The 21,562-nt window shown below is 37.3% G+C and overlaps 1 protein-coding gene across 15 annotated transcripts in view; it reads right to left on the reverse strand.

The window, feature by feature from the left end:
- The window catches only part of N4BP2L2 (NEDD4 binding protein 2-like 2), a 49,521-nt gene extending 27,971 nt beyond the window's left edge, over nt 1–21,550 (reverse strand). For 7 of the 15 annotated variants that reach the window (XM_010572724.1, XM_010572723.1, XM_010572719.1 and 4 more), the window contains exons 1-5: nt 21,493–21,550; nt 17,452–18,926; nt 8,270–8,394; nt 2,833–2,921; nt 2,400–2,476 (exon numbers count right to left, since the gene is read on the reverse strand). In XM_010572724.1, coding sequence (XP_010571026.1) covers nt 2,400–2,476; nt 2,833–2,921; nt 8,270–8,394; nt 17,452–18,926 — 1,766 coding nt within the window. In that variant the 5' untranslated portion in view covers nt 21,493–21,550. Of the gene's footprint in view, nt 1–2,399; nt 2,477–2,832; nt 2,922–8,269; nt 8,395–14,319; nt 14,621–15,295; nt 15,399–15,497; nt 15,740–17,451; nt 18,927–19,701; nt 19,824–20,906; nt 21,091–21,287; nt 21,450–21,492 lie in introns of those variants that run through there. The other 8 variants (XM_010572730.1, XM_010572729.1, XM_010572731.1 and 5 more) reach the window with 8 other exon arrangements.
- Nucleotides 21,551–21,562: the final 12 nt, after the last annotated feature.

Here is a 21,562-nt window from a genome sequence, read left to right on the forward strand (position 1 = left end):
CTTTTTTTTAAAAAAAAAGTTCTAGTTCCCAACTGACCAGCTACTCGGAAGGCACGCAAACATGACAGAGGGTAATTTTTTCATCCAACACTGATTAAACACTTAAAAAAGGAAATAAAAAAAATTTTAAAAATATTTTCTCTTCTACCAGTGATTTTGCCATTCATTTGTTCTCTCATCTGCAGTTTTCAAGATTTCCTAAAAGTGGTATCAAAGTACAAAATCCCTTTATACAAAGGTCTAAATGCTATGCAAGAAGTCTTGAGCACTACCATAAGACATTCATCTGTGGAGTCAAGTTGTTTTCACAAAAGTTACAAGCACAAAACTAAACTAAAAGGAAAATCACTGAGTGACTCTAAAGATGATTTGTACCTCCCAGGCACACTGGAAGAAAAAGACACTGACACCTATTCCACACTGAAACATCTGTCATGTTCTTGACAACAAGAATTTACCCAGTGTTGACCTAGAGAGTCTTTTCACAGATTTCTCAAACACACTAAGCAGTAGCAGAAACAACCCTATATAGTACCTAGAAATGCACCTGACTTCTAGAATACGGACATATTATATCACTTGATGAAAGTTACTAACAATCTAGACAGCACCACTAAAAACAAATAAATGAGGAGCATGTATCCAAAATATAAGAAAAGTCTTTTGCTAATTAAAGTAGGAGGTAGTGTATTTTTTTTATTCCAACTACCAGAAACAAAGAGTCTTAAGTGATCCTGTTTAGGAGGGATTTAGAACGTATGACTCTAGACACCTAATAAAATTACCCATTTATTTATTTATTTATTTATTATTTATTTATTATTTGCCCCAGTACTACACAAAATGTTGAGTTCAAAATTCATAAGGGGAATGCCAAAACTACAATAACACCTCTATCATTATCTATTTCCCAAACACACGAATATGGACAAAAATCCAAACCCAACCTTAAAAATTGAGCCCTCTCCCCAAGCAACTGAAAAACAAAATGAAACTTCCTATCACCACCTTTCCTAAACTCTCAAAAAATAAGGTATCCAGACAAGAGGCCTCTATTTAAATTTTTAAAGCAACTGGAGCTGCTAAAACATTTCTGGGAAGCTCCTAAGAACTGGTAGCAGCACTTCACAGTTCAAGGGTTTTCCTTTGGTTTTGGGAAAGATACAAACTTTACTCCTACAATTTATGACTGGAAAATGAAATTCAACAGTAACAACACTTCACATTTTTTTATCCTGTTACCTGTTAAGACCGTGTGAAAATGTGAATTTTCCTGGAAAATGAGTCCGTCTCATGTAATGGAAACCTCATACTGAACATCTTAGAAATGTCTGATTAATTAGCTTCCTAACCTCGCTGTGCTGCACCCCAAACTAGAGAAACCTTATTAGAATTCATCCTACAGACAGAGGACTCCATCTCTAAAAGTAAGTTAGCAGTAGCTTAGGAGCAAAAGGTGAAAACTTTAAAAGATAAAATAAATAAACACAATAAAGCCCAAGTCAGTAATGTATTATACACACGTACTTCATGCATTGCAGGGGCTACTTTACAAAGCTGAAACAATTATAAGCCAAGCCAGTTGGAAGCATCTAAAATGGCAATCAGTGAGAGAACTCTTTGCGATCAACCATGAAAATATTACATTACATTTCAAACAATGAAATATCCCTAAGTTGGTTTGATACCTCATAGATTCCTAAAGCAGATACATCTGAGACAAAAGAGACGTTAACCAGGAATAATAAGCAGCTTCCCAGGCACTCTCACAACCCAGAATTCCAATGACCTATGCCCAACAGTACTCTTAAGTCAGATCCTCTGAAGACTGGGGACAATTTCACAAAATCTTGCAATAGAATAATCTAAAACATGAGCTTTCTTTTTAACCTTTACTGATTAGCAATGGACCACTGTTCCTTGACACTGAGACATCTACAGAAGTAGACATAACAAAGCACTTATATTGATGAAACACTTGCAAAATGCGTAATTTCTTCTCGTCTGCTATGTATTTCTTGCCATCAGCGTTTGTAGGATGAAATTTCTCAGAATAATTATTCATTATAATAGTCTCAGAATAATTATTCATTATAATAGCAGTGATTCTTAAAGGGGTCCATCATTTTTTTACTCACGTGCAACAATTTTAATACTGACTTCTCGGGCCAGTAAGACAGGACCTCTATTTATTTGTCTGTCTGTTTATCCATAACACTTCCATTTAAAGGTGTATCTCAAAATGCCTATTTAAATAAAATACATTTTATACCAGCAGTTAAGTATTTAAAAAAATAAGACACTGAATAAAATATAACGTACCACATATATGTTTATGTGTGCATATTTATCTATCTCTATATATATATGTACAATGATTTCTGTAATATAAACCTTACTTTTCTAATTCTTCAGGATCAAACTTCCACCAAGTATCTGGCTCATGGAACTCCACTCTGTATCCCTTTTCTAGAGCCTGCAGCAAGCAAACAAAAATGCATGGTATGTGTATCATTATTATATAAAATGTAACAAAAAGTTTATAGACCAGTGTAATAAATAGATGTAGTTAACTCTGTGGTGGTAGCATGCTGAATTTCACTTACCCCCAACCCATCTTAGCTTTCATTCCAGGCTAAGCAGATTAGATCAAGTCAATCCTTAAATTGGTCTGAACTATTGCCATACCAATTACTGATTGTATGAATAAGCAGTCTCTCTTTATAAACTTGAGCAAGGAAAATGTTTCTGGACAAAATAGACCAACTTATCTCATGTGAAGGTAAGTTTGAAAAGTTGTAACAGATGATAAAATCACACAACAAAACCTACCACTTCCACATATGGCTTCATTTCCCAGGCTTGAGTATTAGTGTTGTCTATTATAACTGGAGATTTTCCCTGCTCCATTGCTTGCTTTGCTGCAATGAAAAATAGTGCAAGTTAATGAACAACTATGTAACTCAAAATGGTAAATGTAAACAAACTGTTCCAGATGTTTTTTGCACTAATCTAATCTGAAACATGCTTTTCTAAGAAAAGGAGTAAGAGCACTGAAAGGTAGAGACAGGAATGGAAAGAAACAGAAGCAAGAAGGTAAGAAAAATTAAGTGAAGGGCATTAAAAAACAGGTGGTGGTAAACTGATGCAAAAGGGTAAATGGGAAGTGTAGAAGCCAAAGCAACACAACAGAACTGCTCAAAGTCTGTGGCCTGCTGAGTATAGAGATCCTGGCATTAAACCATACCCTGGTTCCAGCTTTACCAGCCCTGCTGGGTAACACATGGTGCATTCGTAACTGAGACCTGTGGTTATGTATTGCAGTTCCTCCGACACAATGCTAAGAAATAGGTGGTCTTCACAGAAAGACATCACATATCTGAAATATTTCTGAGATCCATTAAAAAAAAAAAAATTACAGCCATGCTGTCTCTGCTTGAATAATGTTTCAATTCACTGGCCAATTTCTACCAAATCCAAAAGAGGGCAGATGCTTCAGGAATAATAAGCTGCTTCTGAGTTCTACAAAACAGCAACTGGTAAGAAGGTACATCCAAATTAGCATCTTTACTGATGGAAAGACAGACAAGAGCACAGCCATTATGCAATTTGTTTGGCAGGACACTTAAGCAGTAGCATGTTTTTAACTTTGGACTAGCAAGAGTATACTGCTTCCTACCCAGCAGAAGCGTCCTAGAGATTACAGTGCAGAACTGAGATCGGTTGGAAGAGTTTAGGGGACAAAACACACAAATCTGTTGGCTACCTGAGACTCATCAGCTCCACTGCACAGAAAAACATTTTGGCACTACCTTGATGGCTAAACTGGTATATCTTCATAAGCCCAAGACTTGCTTTAGTCTTAATAAATCAATTAAGCATCTATCTTATGCCTAAACCTAACTTTGATCTTGAGATCAGGCATTCTTCTAAATTCCTTACACAGTCCAGAAAGCATTCTCAGAGGACTCCTAACTCACATTACTAGGATGTGTCCCTGAGAAAAACAACATTGCACAACCACTTTTTCTAAGCACATCTAGAGAGCACGATTATGACATTCAGCTCCTACATAATGCTACACAGAACACTTACCCAAGGAAGTGAAAACTCAAGTTCTACACCCTTATCAGCTTGATATCCACCTCCATTGCATACAAACCTGGACAGCAGTTAAGCTATTCTTACCAGAAGTTCAGCTATTCTTAACAGAAGTTCAGAAGGAACCCCTGCAGAGGAGAGTACCTAGAGAGGGTACTTGAGTATCCCACTTTTGGGACAAATGGGCTACCTTAATTTTCATTGTTTTAACTTTCTTCACCTTTTTATTTTGAAAGCAAGACCTCTGCCATTCTTTGCAGAAAGGGACACAACTTTCACATCTTTAGAAAAGCACTGTGCATGAATCAGTAAATAAGGTTCTTTTTGCAGCCTGAATCTAAGCCAGATCGAGAAGCAGACTGGCAACTTATGATTGAGTATCAGATTCATGAGTATCAGATTCATCCTCCAACAACTACTCCAAAGCATCCTGCAATTGAAAGTAAGGCTTTTATAAAATCTATTCCTCAGCTTCTTTGTGCCCCAGTTAATCAGTAAAAACATAACAATAATTCCTAATCTATTTTATAGAAGCATCGTGAAGATGAATTCCATTAAAAAAATTTAAAAAATCAATTGCTATGATGCTACACACTGAAGCCAAGAAAAAAAAAATTTTAAAGTTAGTTCTAAGCAGTACTAGCAATGTGAGCCACAAACACATCAAGAATTTCACATTTCAAAATTCTTGCAGAAAAAGAGCAAGGATTCAGTCCTTCTTTTAAAAGACACAGAAAGGGTGCAAAAGTAAAAAAAAACCCAACTAACCAACCAAAAACAACACAAAAAAAACCCCAAAAAGTATTATGGTTGCAAAGCAAAACTCTGAACCTTAGGAAATACCTGAATTAAGGCTGGGTGTGTAGTAATCATAGGGCATATGTATTACCACACTGTCCTTAAATACGCATTTGAGCACTACTTCCTCATATATACTCCTATCTCTTTCAGCACATGTGATGGACTTGTTCAGTAGTTGAATCGGGGGGGCTGTATCAGATCATTAGCATGACCCGAGCTTTTTTTTTTTTTTTTTTAAAGTACTCATGAGATAAATGAGTAAGTCAGGACAACTGCAAAGGGAGAAGGATGAAGGATCATCTTTTGGTGAATGTTCTTGAACATCATCCCACCTCTTTCCAAGTGGCCACTACTTTGCATGATCTTCATTTTCTGGCTGCCCAATTTTACAAGTTACAGGTATCATTTACAGAAGCGGTATGAACTCATCTCAATATGAAGACAGTGAAAATTTATTCTGAATATATGAAGTTTAATTACTACTACATACCCTGAAGAAAACATCTAAGTTGCTAAGTTTGGCATCCGAAATAGGAAGATATTTTTAGCAACTGTGCTTTAGCTTGCCAATGAAAAAGTCAGAATATAATACTACTAGCGCTCACAGGAAAGTTAAGATCATGAACTAGATGAAAGAACTGAAATATCTGAAGCTCAAAATACTAAAATAACACTCATACAAAAATGTTTCCAGGAGAACTAATAATGTTCCATTAAACAAAGTTAAAATAGTCTGCATTAAATGAAAAGCAAGATGCACAATGAGTGTGAAGATTGAAAAAATACATCTGTTGAATACCTGCCCATTTAGTGAACACTGCTTAATCTGTACACTGAATGAAGCAGGGATCTGAAGGAAGAAAAACCCTAAGTTATTGGAGAGAACTAGGGATTTATCTTGATAGGAAACAATCCACACAATAGGAAGAAATTAAATGAACAGACTGGGAAATAACTTTGTAGATGGAAGGGAGGAAAAAAGCAAAGATAAAATATGTTCCAATGGAGCACCAAGAATCGATGGAAAAAGCTATTAAAAAAAAAAGAAAAATATACTGCCCTGGCTTCATTAACCTGGCACAAATGATCTTTCTGAAACCCGAATCTAGAAAAGAAAACTGGCAGGCTGACAGAAACAAGGGAAAAATCCCTGAAATATGCATTTCAGAAAAGATTCATGAAGGTAGCAAGAGAATAGCCAATTTTGTAATGAAGATAATGGGACCATCATTAATTTACAAAAGCCTGTGAAGAAAGATTATATTATAGCTACAACCCACTTACATATTCTACCATTCTGTTTTAAATATGGATCTAAGTGCTAAGTGTGCTGACGTAATACCTTAAAGTTTTAAATAAAAGTAAAAAAGTTACTAATTAACTTTATTAGTCCCTGCCAAAACTGAACCAAACAACAAAAAAAAGCAGATAAACCCCAGCTCAACCTGTCAAGTCAACAATGTTAAAAACACATCAAAGGCAGCCAAAATTTCCAGTAGAAGTGGCAGGATGAACTAAAATAGGAGACACTTAGCAAAGCCACAAAACTGAACTTAAAGGGCCTAAAACCCTGTAAGAATGACACTGATTTCACAATTAAAGTTGCAGTGGCAAATTAATTCTAGTGTTCCTAATATTTGTGCACTTGACCTTATAACCTTCACATTAAATGTGTATGTGTTTTAGTATCAAGGGTATGTCATTCACTGTCCTATAAACATTTGACAGTTTGAAATTCTGTTCATCTAAAATTTTTTTTTTTTTCCCCCCTAATGGGTCTCACTTGTAACTAAGTTTTTCTCATACTTACTGTATTATCCCTCCCCAAAAATGGGGGGAGGACAGTTTTAACAGAATAATTTTTTCATTTGTGAAGAAAGTACATTTTTGCCTTCTCCAGAATTCTGACATAAGGATTATAAAGCTCTAGCTAAAATATGTTGCCATATGAATATTAGGAAATATATAAATAACTTATGCAGCTGATATAGTCTGTATGAAACTTTAACCTAGACCTGCTCATCAGAAAAGAATCCCAACTATCAGGATTACCATTCCCCTGAAGTTATCATTTTATGTGTTTCAAGGATCCACATGCAAATGAAACCAAGAGCTTCTGAAGTACTTCAAGTCAGAGAGCTCTATCTAAAAGCAGGAGATAAGAACTGCATATAACTTCAACTCAAAGCTATTCTGGTAAATGTTTTGCAATGGGGGTGTTCTAAACAACACAGCACAGCTGTTCTTGTTCTTACTATCAAAATCACTGAAAACCTAAATTATATACTGTTCTTGTTATCAAAACCACTGTGTAACTACATGATACAGAACTAGAGAGATCTTAAGGTCCAGTCAGAAACAGCCAGAAGCCATTATCAAGTGAGAATTGTTTGGTGGTCTTATAACTGTGAAGTGTTGAGCCCTCTCATCCATAAACTACCACCTTATCAACACTTCTGCTCCTCAGGTTCCTATTGGGAACTTCATTCAAAGTACTTATTATTGCTGCACTCCAACCTCAGAAGTGCTCTTTATAATTGATATTCTAATGATTGCTTTAAAAAATTCCTTCACTGTTCATACAGAAATGTTCCCTGATGTATCACAAATTTTGCATTAGGGTGAGGAGGGAAAAAAAGGGGAGATTATTTTTTTTTCCCCTTGGCCCTCTGTATCTTTTGATGCAAAGTAGTAGTCCTCTAGACAGGAAGGAAGCTCCTGCTTGAGACACTGCAGCACAGACAGTAATCTACATGCACAGGCAGTGGAGTTGTTTGGTTTGTCCACTCCTTGGAGTACACCAAACAGACAATGAGATTCTCAGAAAGCTGCTACAGAAAGAGCAACAATCTGTCTGCTACCCTTCTTACCCCAGGTACCTACTTCCTTACCAATTAAACCCAACCTTTGGACACTGCTAGATATTAAGAAAGATGACTTACTAAAGCTGTTAATCTACACACATGAACTAAAATCTTCCTCAGAAAAACTCTTCCATAAATTCTGGATGAACCTCAGATCAAGAAAGATACTGGAAAAACATGATATTCTGCTGTTGCCAGCACTAAAAAGGTTCAATTCTGCCATCAAGATACTGGCATCAAATGTAACAAATCAGCAGGTCATAGCACAAAGAGGAGAGATTTTCTATTTTTAACTCTGAACCTGCTATAAGTTCAAAATTTAAGGTGTATATATACATTAATTAAAACATAAAGAATACTTTAAATATATACTTCTATATACCCTATGCTAAAATATATATACTCCTTTTCATATAGACTATTAACACACATGTACTTTATGCAATACTTCTGTTTTCTAAATATAAGCATAATTTAATAGGATTCCTCTTATGCATTCAAACCTCTCTTCTGGTTCCAGTCATGGGCATCACCAAGCTGAGCAGCATTATATGTATATCCATCTTGTTGACGAAAATAATCATCGGTACTGAATACAATGCCATCACAACTTTGACGAAGCAGAATACTGTTAAACAAAGGAAAATGCAAAAATATTTTAACTTTTATTTTTCAGATAGAAAAAAAAGACACACAAAAAAGAATATAGCTAAAATAAATTTAACTGTGCCCTATTTCTGAGCTTCCTGCAAACTTCAAACAGGTTTATAAAAGTACACTCATATGTATTACCAATAATTCTAATCCAAATTAAAGCAATACATTTTTTCCCCCCTCTGCTATTTCTGTATTTGTTGTTTCTTCCCCTCCACCCCCAAGAGATGTTTGTACCCATCTAATTTATGGTTATATTGCAGTGAGTTCTAAGTACCTAATAATAATTTAATGTATTTAATAACATTTTTCATAACAATTCTCATTTGGAATTATCTCTAGAAACCAATCTGATCATGAGGAATCTGGATGCAGCTGAGAAACGAACTGCATGTTTAAATCCTTTTTCAGCACCTTAAACTCTCAACATGCCCTCTTCTGACCTTTGCCCATGCTGCTTGCACATACAATGTGGGTTGAACAGGAACAGCAAAAGAAAACTACTGATTTTTACAGCAATTTCCCTATTTTCAGGAAAAAGTAAAAGATCACAATAAGCTTTCAAGATTGTCCTACTAATGAAAGTCAGGATCACATAAGATCCAATACCCCTCTATCTCAGTTCTATGTCTTCTCCCACAACTCTGGTGACACAGTCTTACTTGCCTCTATATTGTCATCAACTCTGGCACTCACTGGATCTATAAGGCACTGGAATTTACTACCCACATGAAAGCGCTCCTTTTCTCTTTTTTTTCTGGGTTACTTTTCTGCAGCTTTAGCAGTTGAGCCTATTCAAGAAAAGGCCCCAAAAGGTGATACATTAAAAGTGGCTAACTATCAATGGAGACCTCCCCTGGTTGAGCAGCAGTAAGCTGCTACATGGGTGACCACGTCTTGTAGAACTGTGGTTTCAGTCTAACAGGTGACAAGAATTTAAGATAGGATTTTTTCATATCTCAGTTTCCATCAGGGAATTATATTGTTTCCCTATTGTTCATACTTTAGTGCTAACAGGGTGATAGGAAAGCCATGAGCTTTACTATCCCTGCATGTATTACTTCAAATCAGGAGAAAAACAATCATTCCTCAAATCACTTAAACCACTTGAGAGTGTTTTAGCTTGGTTTCCTAAGGCAATGCCATTCCACGGTGAATTCTGGACATGTAGGCTATTTCAACAAAAAGCCAACAGAATATTCTCTCAAGAATACTATGAATTTTTATGGGGGGAAAACAAACAGACAAGCCAAAGCATAACAAACTTGTACACAAATGGATAAAATGCAGAGATTCAAATTAGAACCCATAAAGATAAAATTGCAACACAAATTTCACATTTACTCAGTCTTTTAGGTCTACCATTTCCAAGCAACACAGATTTTTTACTGGCTAGAAGTTTACTTCTTCTATAGGTCAGAACAGGTTTCATTACATTCTGCTTCTTGCACAGCTAACATTAAAGACTACGGGAGAAATTTAAGTATACTTTAGTAAACAATAAAAGACACTGTGGGGAAGCCAATGAGGGTAAACAGAGAAACTCAGAGGGACACAATTGCAATGTTCACTGTTAACATGTTTATTTTTGTCTATATTGTAGTATTTTATATTACTGATAATGTGTTTATTAATTACAGAAGTTATTGTACTAGGTAATGTAGGAATACTACAAAAATCCATTAAGCTTTTCTAGAACTCTGTATTTGCACTGTCATGAAATGCTGCAGTCAAACCTTCTAGAAGCATCACAGAGCTGACTTTTGCATTTAACTAAAATTCATCCTGAATGTTGCCCAGGCACGCCAACAAATACCTGTGAGTCAGAGAAACTGATTATAGCAAAGTTACAGGGAATAATTAACTGCTGGTTGATCAAGATCATTAGAATCTCTGTCAAAACAAATCCACATTAATCCATCCCAATCAGCAATCCCCATTCTGCCAAATGTAAACTTTATTTTCAGAAAGTCCTTGGAAATTGGGGGTTAAAGGAAAACCTTGTAAAACTGAGACAACAGTACAATTCTGTTTAAAGTCTGAATTACAGAGTAAGTGTGATTACAAACCCTCCTTAACTATTTTTGTTTTCTATAGTATATTTAAATTTGAAAATAGAAAACAGCCAGTTAGTGCCACAGAACATTTATAGCCATTGCAACACTCAAGACATCACTGTCCTATGGAAGTTTAGGCAACGATTCTGGGTCAGAAATAGGCAATGTACCCAAAGGCTACAAAAACCAAACTGCACTAGCAGTATGTGGGTTTGCGCTACTGCTGAGGTGGCAGGAACAGAACAAAATCCCAAATAATGTAGGAAACAAATGGATGTTAGTTCTAAGTCACTAAACTTTCATACATATATCTGCAGGAGCAGCTACGTAAGTTTCATTCCTACACAAGGAACTTGCTATGTTTTGTTACCTGTCACCAACAACAGACCTGTTGACTGGGACACTGTATTACATACTAACTTACATTCCTACACATTTATTGTCCCACTACTATGTTGTTGGTTATTTTTGCTTTTAAAATACAGAGATCTGTAACAACAAAATTCAGATTACTGAGGACCAGAAGAAACTACTAATGATGCAACTATCAAGTAACATGATCAAAGCTGCATAAAAGCTGTTTTTTCCTTCTTCCTCTTTCTCCCTTTTCCAGAGTATTAAAGTTACCTCAGGACAAATAGCAATCCTATTTCAGAAAGCAGAGCGTGATACACCAAAAGCACTGCCACTTTTTTTGGACATTGTTCAATAATTATTTTTGTTGGAGCCTATGTCTTTTAACAGGATGTGTATTACTGGTTTAGGAGAGCACAGAAGGATTCAAAGCCTACTTTTGTTCTAAGTAGATAAAATGGTACGAGTAAATTTTATACCACACACAAAAGCATTGTCTTATATCTATTCCTCTCTTGTATAAAATATTTAACAGGAATTTATATTCATTAACTTACTTGGCCATGATTTCACACATGGTCCAATTTTCTTATTTACACTATGCTACAATTGCCAATTAATAATGCTAGAAAAAAATGGATCCATCTTCCACCCTCACTTTTTGTGTGCTGAATGTATATACACACACATCTTAAAGAGTAAGGACCATCTGCCTTAATAAAAGGGATAGCAAATAATAACTGGGATTCTTCTATTAGCTGTGTAGATAGACACACCCCTACGGCTCCTAGGAGCCTGACCATCAGGTATCTGCAGGAATATATATGAACTGGTGAATCAACACTAATGGGGCATTCATTTTAATTTTTATGTCTAGGAACAGACTCTGCTTGCTCAGTGTTCTGGAGAATAAATCACTTACTCAAATTCTTCTACTATATCTTCCAAACATCATTAGTAGCAATAAAGAAACACAATTACAAGGGTTTGGGAATCTTACAAACCCATCAACAAAGTTTATTCTTGAAATATTTTGTTATTATTCACTGAAGTTCAGAATACACCACAATTTATGTATGAACCTATATAACTGATATATTGTAAACCATGTTTGCAAGAATAATCCTAAAACTACAGAATTTGGGAAGGCAAAGTGACTACTAAAGAGGCCAGAGTAACAGAACCCTTACCCTACACACAACACACAAGCCATCACAAAGTAATGATTTTATGAACCAAAACTTCAGTTATTACAACACTGATTGTAGCCTGTTTCTAAACTGTGAAATTACATCATAAAACATAAAATTTTAAAAGCCTGACAATTGCGTCTTTCAGAATTCATAGTATTTAAACCCGTAAAATTTAAAACACTAACATACTTGTTGGTGTCATATGGAATAATTCACATACTTCTAACACGTATTTGGAAATAAAATTTATCCCAGACTCATGAACTAGGAAACAGAAACAACAAAAAGCACACCCGTGCAATGAAAGCATCATTATTATCTAAACCCACAAAGAGATGATATTCCACTTTTGAGAGATAAAGAAAGAAAAAAAAGATAAATACATCTTTACACATAATACATAAAAACCACCCACCTTCGAACATGGACAGTGAAGTTAAAGCAGATATAAAATTAAAGTAGCTCACTTATTTTCTCCAGACATGCTATCTGATCTAATAGAAGATATTAGCTTGACATACAAAACTCACCTTGAAACCAAAATGCTCATTTTAACTAGTCAGCAAACCAACACGCATTTTTTCCAGCGCATGCATACACACAAACACAAATCCTGCCTTAATTTTTCTTCAAAACTAAAATGGTCCCCAATCTGCACCCTGATTAACCTACTTTGAGAGATGATTTTATTATAAAGATCTCTCAGAATCTAATAATTGACCTATTTAAAATAGCTAACATATCACAGATGAGGAAAAAAATAGACAATAACTATATATCATTTTAGAATCTGTAATATTACTAAGCTATGTAAATGATATTTTAAAAGCATTGTTTGTAACACTGTTTACAGAAATACACAATTAGAAACAGCAACACACAATTGTTTCTACATTCAGCTGTAAATACTAACTCTAACTCTTCTGTTCCAAACATCAAGCTCTCAGGAAGAATGGCCCCAGATAAACATGACTATATATTTCTGACAATTGATTTCATTCAAAATGTACTTCTTAAATGACACCAATATTTGTTCTTTCAACCTGATTAAGCTCCTTCTTACTCAAATTCATGTTCAGGTATTTATGGCGGAATGGAAAATTGCAACTGCTGCCAAATTCAGTAGCAAAATATCCTAAAAATGCAAGTCTGTTTTCTTGTAACTTTTTCCAGCATTATAAGATCATATTATCATCTATTTCTAATTGTAGCAGACTTTTGTTACTTGGGCTAAAGATATCATTGCTGGGTATCTGTCTGGCCAAATTGTTTTAGAAAATGTCTAACTAAATGGTCAATCACTTCCAAAACCAAGGAAGAAATACAGCATTTTTATCATGTTTCATTATTCCAAGCTTGTCTCTGAGAAGCTTTGGATTGAGGAAGTGAACTCTGACAAAGTACATGTGTTTATTTTTCCTGAAAAAATGTTTTGTAAATCTGTCCAAGCTGCAGGACTTCAAAATGTCACGTTCACCGAAAACAACAGTGAAAAGTACTCATTTTTGTACAAAGTAGAGCAGAAAATGCAAAGATTCTCACTGCAGTAAACCCATTCCTGAACACAGCATTCTGGCAGTGGCAGGAAGCTGATTCAGTACCAATACTGCATTGTAAGAACACATTTCTCCCAACACAACCTTAAGAATGGCAAGAGAAGGAACAAAATTGGCCTAAAATAGGAAGGACATGGGAAGCGTAATGGTATAAACACTGGAACAAGCAACTTGCTACTGGCAGCAGAGCTAAGAAATAGGGACAAGGCAAAGAGTGAATGAAGTGCAAGGAAGAAATTGGTACAATGTTGCTGGGAAGGAGGTAATACCACCAGCTGAAACAGGGACAAGATGAATCTGGGAAGAAAGGGGGTGGAGAAGGAACTGAGAAATCAGCTTAGAATTTAGGAGCAGGCGTGGAGCTAGTAAGCACAGACCAAAAGCCATGGTTGGATAGGAATAGGAAAACAAAACTGGAAATAGATGGATAAAGAGATAGGAACTCAAATGAGTCTCAGGAGGCTGGGATTGTCTACGTCAGGTGAATGCAGGAAATAAATCAAGGATATGAGGGGAGCTCCCCAGTGACCATGAAACTGCTAATGTTGTGCTTATATTTAAGGCAAGTAAAGACAAGGACCCAAGGAACTAAAGGCTGCTCAACCTCACCTAACCTCAGTTCTGGAAAAACAACCAAAGTGCATCCCCTTGGAATCTATTTCCAAACATGTGACAGAAATGAAGGTAATCAGGAGGAGTCAGTGGGGGTTTTGCAACAGACAAATCATTGTTTACTGACCAGAATGCACTCTCTGATGAAAACAACTGCCTTTGTGGATGAGGACAGAATGATGAATGTAGCATACTTTTGAAATTATCAAGGCTTCTGACATCATCTCCCAGCCAGTAACAAGCAGAGTACAGCAAGGGACGATAGTGGGACCAATTTTTTCAGTATCTTCATCATTAACCTGGATGATGAGGCAGAGAACTTGCAGATGACACCAAATCAGTAGCGATGCCCAACATACTGAACAGCAGGGCTTCTATCCAGAAGGCCACTGAGAAACTTGAACACCAGGCTAAGCAAAACATGAAGCCTAACAAGGAAAAGAGCAAAGTTCTGCAACTGGTGAAAAAGAAATCTAAGCATCAGTACAGGAGAGAAAGCGACTGGTTGAGCAGCCCTGCCGAAAAGGCTATGAGGATTACAGTGGACGTCAAACTGGAGATGAGAAAATGGTGTGCTCTCATCAAAAGAAGAGCAAACCACATGCTGGGCTTTATTAGAGAAAATGTGGCCAGTAGATTAATGGAAGGTATCATCCACATTCTACCTGACTCATGTGGTAAATTCTGAAACGCTGCGTCCAGTTTGGGGCTTCCCAGTTCAAAAAACATGCTGAAAACCATGAAAGGGCTGAACAGATGACTACCAAGATGGTTAAGGGCATACAACCTAGGAGGACAGGTTAACAGCAGCTGGGCTTGTTTAGTCTGGCAATGAAGACAGTAAAAGGCCACCTGACATCAGGCTATGACAGTAAATACGCCCATCCCCTTACCTGAAGGGAAGCTGCAAAGATGAGAGCCAGATTCTACCAGGTAACAGTACATGTTAAACACAGGAGAACACACAGAAATTATGGCTAGGGAACTTCAGTTTGGAGATTAGGAAGAACTTCCTTACTAGGAGGGTAGTACTGCACCAGAAAAGTTTGGAGAGACTGTGGAGTCTTGTAGGTTTTTCAAGATCAGCCTAGACAAAGACACACCTGATCTGATCCAGTAATGGTGAAAGAGCCACTCCAGGCAGAACAATCGACTAGTTGACCTCCACAAGCCTCTTCCAAAAAACATGCCTGTGATTCCAAGCAGCTGGGATTGAAGAGTCAAAACAAAACACAGACTTCAGTGGAAGATTCAGGACAGACACAAGTCAAGCTTGGGAGCAGGAGGAAAAGTGCCTATACTTACAAACCCTTACTTCGCACAAAACGCAGATAGGAATTCAAAATTCCTGGGTCTCACTGCTGCTCTGTTGACATTTCATACTTGGGAAACCCACTTGCAAGATGCAGCTCATTCCCTTCTAGTGCCAATCCACACAGATGATGTCAAATTTCTGCTTTTCCTTCACAGTCATTTTTCTAGCACCAGTGGTGGAGATATGTCTGCAGGTGCTAAAGAATCAAAGCCTGCAAAGATACCTGTGGGTACTAATATGACATCAGAGGACTGTATTTGCTGTCCTCATCTACACTGCAGAATACTATAACATTACACAGAAAAACATATTCAACTTTATTAAGAATAAGACTTAATTAATAATACATATATCTTCCCCATAGGCAGACATTAATTCTGGGATTTTCTTCCCCCTCAAGTACCCAAGACATGATTTTATGGGAATTAACAATCGCAACCAAGTGTTGAACACACAAAACTGCATATAATTGAATACGCTGAAAAACAAGTCCCACGCAGTTCAAATTCTGCACCCAAATTTGGTGACTATTCTTGACCTTGATCTCAGTGCCCACTTTCCCATCTGTTAAATAAAATTACTAAATGATCTCACTAGCGAGAGATGAAAAAAGCATGAATATGTGTTCATAAAAACATGAAGATACTTAGAATCTTTCAGTTAATACAAATAATATATTTGGAGAAAGATTCAAAGACAATTCAGCACACCAAACATGGAAAACAAAATATTTGGTACCTTCACATTACGTATTACCCAATTCCTGCATTGAATGAGGCACCATTTTTTCCACAGGGTTATTTTTTTAAATTTTCTGCATTGCTTTCATATATTAAAGGAATTATTGCAATAATACTCACACAGGCACATGCAGCTTCAAAAATGCAGGTTTACAAAATAGAGCAATCAGTAACTAGAAAATATTATAGTTAACATTAATACAAACATGTAAGATAGAAATTTCTAATAGGTATTTTTCTATGATATGGAGATCACAGTCTCCTAAATATCAGGAAAAAAACCCACAAACAGCAAGGTTACTCCATTATACAAAAACCAAGGAAGATGACGGTCACTGTATCTATTTCACAGACTCTTAACGTACAACAGAAGATAACCAAAGACGACATCCCATTTGTGATGTACAGTTTCTGGATGAAGCCCAATGAGTAATTACTGATACAGTAATTTTTTTTTTTTTTTTTGTATGCAAGAGAAACCTATTTTCACTTAATACAGATAGTGCCTGTGCTCTATGTCAACTTATGTGCTTTTTAAACTAGCACTCCCGCCCCGCCGCCAAAGTAAAAAACCAAGTTGGAGATGTACCTGCTTTGAACCCTGTGAGACATCCACAAGTATATTTTTAAGGGAAAATAATACTTTTCTTGTGTGTTCACAAATAAACAGAGAAGTTGACAGACCATAGTATGAAAAAAAGGGGATGAGATTATGCTCAGTTTCATCAACACAATGAAAACAAATTAAGTATTTTCAGAGTAGCAAAATTCTTCTAATGGTCTTTGAAGATTTTTTGCATGGGCATAAAAAAAGTACTTCTGGTTCAGCCAAATTAATGCTGTTAGATTGGACGGAAGATTTTTTTAAATGAATGAACATAAAAAAAAAAAAAAGAAGAGGTAAACCATCACATTCTAGTACACCTGAAAGTTTCAGAATAAAAAATTATGCAATTTAATGGATACAGAACATTTTAAATTTAACACAAAACAGCTCCTGTTCATCATAACTCTAAAGGAGACAAAAACCCCAAGCAAATCTTTTTAGTATTTACTGTTATTTGTCCTCATTAAGTAAAAATTACTGCATTTTAATAGCCTAATTTACAAACACCAAAGTTTGCCAAGTGCTTACAGATTTTTATTTTTTAATTCTCAAAAATTTTGATTTTAATAAGCTTCTCAGCTTTAAGTCTTTACTTACCGAGAAAGTGTTGATTTCCCTGAACCAGGCAGGCCTCTTAAGATTAGGAGCAATTTCTGTGAACAACCAAATCTTTCTTCAGGTAACTGCAAGGAAGAAAAGCTGTGCATTCCTTCTGTACTGTCAGCTTTTGGATCCTTCCAACACTCTTCCCTGGTTTCACAGAAACCATTATTTTTGAGTCCATTCTGGTCATTATTTTGGAGTCCGTTCTGCTCATTATTTCCATTTCTGAAGACCTGAGTAGTATGCATTTCAGTATGACCAGCATAGTTGGTACTTTGATCAAGCAGTAGAACATGACCATTGATATCAGTATTTCCATGGTAACCATGATAATTTTTGTAAGAAAGTTCACCATTCTGAGAAGGAAGAACATTTGTTTCTTGTGGTGGGGAATTAAGTATCTGAAAATGCGATTGATGGTTGAATCTAGGAGGAAGAGGTCCCTGAGGTACTATGAAAGACTCTGTTGACTGCCAAGCAGGTCTGAATTCAGGCACTGAGTAGTTCCAATATTTAGAATCTACTTGTCCATTAAAGGTATTTTCATTTTTCCAGCTGCTTGCTTCCACAACAAACTGCTGCTCGCTGCTTGTTTTCTGACTGTTCTGTTCCCCAGAGAAACACCGCTCATTCTCATTAAATGGTTGTGGGCTGCCCAACAATACACATTGATAATCCTCTTGTGCGGTTTGACTACAGTTATATGGAGAGTATTGTTCCTGAGAAGTTTCAGTTTCTTTTTCCTGAAAATTAGTATCTAAATTTTCATTTTCCAGCTGGTGAATTTCCTTATAGAACTGGTTCAGTTCATCATCTATTTCTGGTACAGGAGAGGAAATAGTCTGCATCTTCTTTGCCTCCTTTCTTTTAGCTCTGTTTTCTTGCAATTCATTCTGATCTCCCTCACTGCTTCTATATTCATTGCAACTGCTAGATTTGTCCTGTTTGTTACTTTCAGCAGGCTGGTAAATAGGTCCAATAAATTCTTTGCTTGTAAAAAACTCTTCATCTGAAAATGTAAAATTTCTATTTACTGAGAATGATGTACTGCTATTTTTAATATTATCTTCATCAGCATTATTTGTAATAAAAGGGCCTTTCTTTTCTTCAACTTGAGTGTCATTTATTGATGCAAGTGGAGGATTTACATTCTGCACAGTTTCTGAATCAAATGGCTGACTAAGCACTAGATTATTTTCAGGGAGCACTTCATTTAGTGTTCCCAAGACACCAGTAGGTATTTTCTCTTGCTTCTGCATTTCATGTTGCCCTTGGTTATCTGAGGTATATGCTGGTATCAAATCATTTGATGTTCTCTCAGCATCCACTTCCTCCTGAATACCTTGGTTATCATCATCAGAGGGTTTCTCGTAAGGCCCTTCTGTTGACTTCATTTTTTTAGAACATGGTTCAATTGTGATTTCATCCTGACACTCCAAGAGCCTTACTTTACTTTCAGCATGAAGCATCTTAGAAAAAAATGAATACGTTATCAGCATGCACATTTTTAAAGTAAAGTATTAAAAAAAAGAAGTTATTCAGGCCCATGATATGCATCCTCAGACCCTCCACGGTCACAACTAAAACGTACTCAACCAGAAGAAAAGCAGACATCACCTGGTGGAAGTATTGTTTAAACAAAATTGCCACATTATTGCACATCTTTAGTAAAGAACTACATTAGTGCTGTACCAGTCTAGCATTCACATTTTATGATACACCTTAAATAATTTACAAATCATACTTTTTAAATGTGAATATTTGAAAAATTAGTTACATCAATAACCCGTTCTTTACTGACTTACGTTAATCTGCCAAGTGTTATAAATCTCTTTTACAAGATAAGCATGTGCCAATTTACAATGCACAAACTGATGCCTGACATCACTACTATGACCAACAAAAATGCAAGTACTTCAAACACAAGGATTATTTTCTGTGACAGGAACTGAACTCAACTAATTCATTTAACAGCAATCAAACAGATGCTGGATGACATTTATAATTTGGTACTAGTCAAATAAGACTTGAAATTAAATCTGCAATCTGTTATTATATTTCTGGTACTGGAACAACTAAAGACCTTTGTTAGGGACCAAGACTATTTGGTTGCACATTTTCTAAAACTAAACACAAAAAAGCAATCCCTGCCCCAAACAGACTGCATTCTAAGAATGAGCCAATAAGTTTCAGAAAGATTAAGAGAGATGAGAGCAATTAAAAGCAAATCAAAATGGCACTGACCACCGTGACATGCTGTCATGCCTCTATCCATCTATTAGTTAGAATTACTTGGATTTTCCTTTGTATTCCAGAGGTCTCAACAGAATACAATAAAAAGCAATAGCCATTTTATTATAAATCAAGTGCCAAATAATTTATTCAGCAACTCCCCGCCCAAGCAAATGCAGGACCAAACAAGAAAGAATTTTTCCTACTAGAGGGTATATTCTACTGGTTTCTGTAAACGTTTCAACCTTCTAGGAGTAAATATTAATAAAATGTCACATGCTCTTCAGACTGGACAAGATATGAAGTCCTTTATCTGAAAAGGATCTGTAGGTAATATTAAGGGAAGATTTGTAAGTTAACATTTATCAACTCATGTTCACTTGCAAAACTGACAAGAAAATGTGTTACTCTGGGCACAGAGTAACTCACCTACCATCCAAAGGAAGAAAATCCTGCCATCCTGAGCCTCAAAATGTCTAAACCAAGGAGATTTTACTGTTTGCATTTGACTTTACTACTTGGAAGACAGCACTAGTGCCAGAAGGTGGAGAAACATGGCCATGAAACTATCCCTCTCCCTCAGAACTGGTGGAACAATGTTGTGGGTACTATGATCTCTCCTCAAGATATACACATTTTACGCATAGCTCCAGCTTCCCAGTTCCTCCTTTTTATAAAGGAGAAAGCAAGTATGACATTATATGAATTGTGGACTCTATCCCCTATCTATCAAAAAAATGTTACTCTACCTCCACTCAAAAACAGGAATGGGGAAAAAAAAAGTTGCCTTATTAGCTTCTATGTCCTCATCTGTCTTCTGGGATGGTGATTAAGCAGAGCCCATATTCTGATGTGGAGTGAAAACAGAGAGCATCTGAATGCTTGTTGCACAACAATATCTCTAATGATAGAGGATGCTACTCTGCGACTGTCCCCCACAGGAACATCCTTTCTTGCTTATCTTTAACAGACCTTCTCTGACTACCCTTTGGGATAGTGAAGTTGCATGCGAAAGCATCTCCACCTGCATTCTTGGGGAGCACTGAGCAAGTAGGTACTGAGAAAGTGCAATCTATGTGACAGCCTTGCTTCTTGAATGGGATAAGCATAGGTCTGTCATATTTCTGTAAAAAAATGTTTGTAAGCATTGAACCTGAGCTGGCACATGTGATTCACCAGGCTGGCACTTGCAACGCTAAATCACCACTCCAACTAACCTGCCGAACATCCAGAGGATCAACCAAGTAACTCAAGGCCTTAAGCTCCACCTGTACAACAAATTTCCAAATGGACAAAGGCGGCGTATGTGGCGGAACTTAGAGATGGGGGAAACTGACTGCTTGCATGACCACCTCTTTCTGGGTGCAGAGGTGACAAAGCACGCAGACCAGCGTCCCTCACACCGAGCCAGGCCGCACCTCAGAGCCCGCACCGGGCCGGGTGCCCGAGGCGAAGGCGCGGCTGCCGGGTGCCGCCAGCCCCGGCTCTTGGTAGCCGCCTCAGCCGCTCCCTCCCCCTCTCCCCAAGCCCCAGGGCAAGGCAACCCCCCTCCCCGCCACACACACACTTCCCTCAGCCCGGCGCCCGTGTCCCACAACCTCAGCAAGCCGGCTCCTGTGCGCCAACGCCGCCGCTCCCGCACTATCCCCCTTCCCCGCCCGGCGGCGGCCCGAGGGCTCGGCCACGGCCCCACTTCGCCACACTCTGTCGGCGGCAGAAATAGTGGCGGCGGCGGCGGGGAGAAGAGCCTTCCCGGCCCGGCTGAACAGAAGCCACAGCCACTATGCGGCTGAGGAGACCAACCTCAAGGCAGAGGCGCCCGCCCGTCTTCCGCCGCCTCGGCGAGCAGCGCACTCCCGGCAGGCGGGGGGGG

The sequence above is a fragment of the Haliaeetus leucocephalus genome, unplaced genomic scaffold (genome assembly GCF_000737465.1).
Source record: "Haliaeetus leucocephalus isolate CR32 unplaced genomic scaffold, Haliaeetus_leucocephalus-4.0 Scaffold351, whole genome shotgun sequence".
Taxonomy (NCBI): Eukaryota; Metazoa; Chordata; class Aves; order Accipitriformes; family Accipitridae; genus Haliaeetus; species Haliaeetus leucocephalus.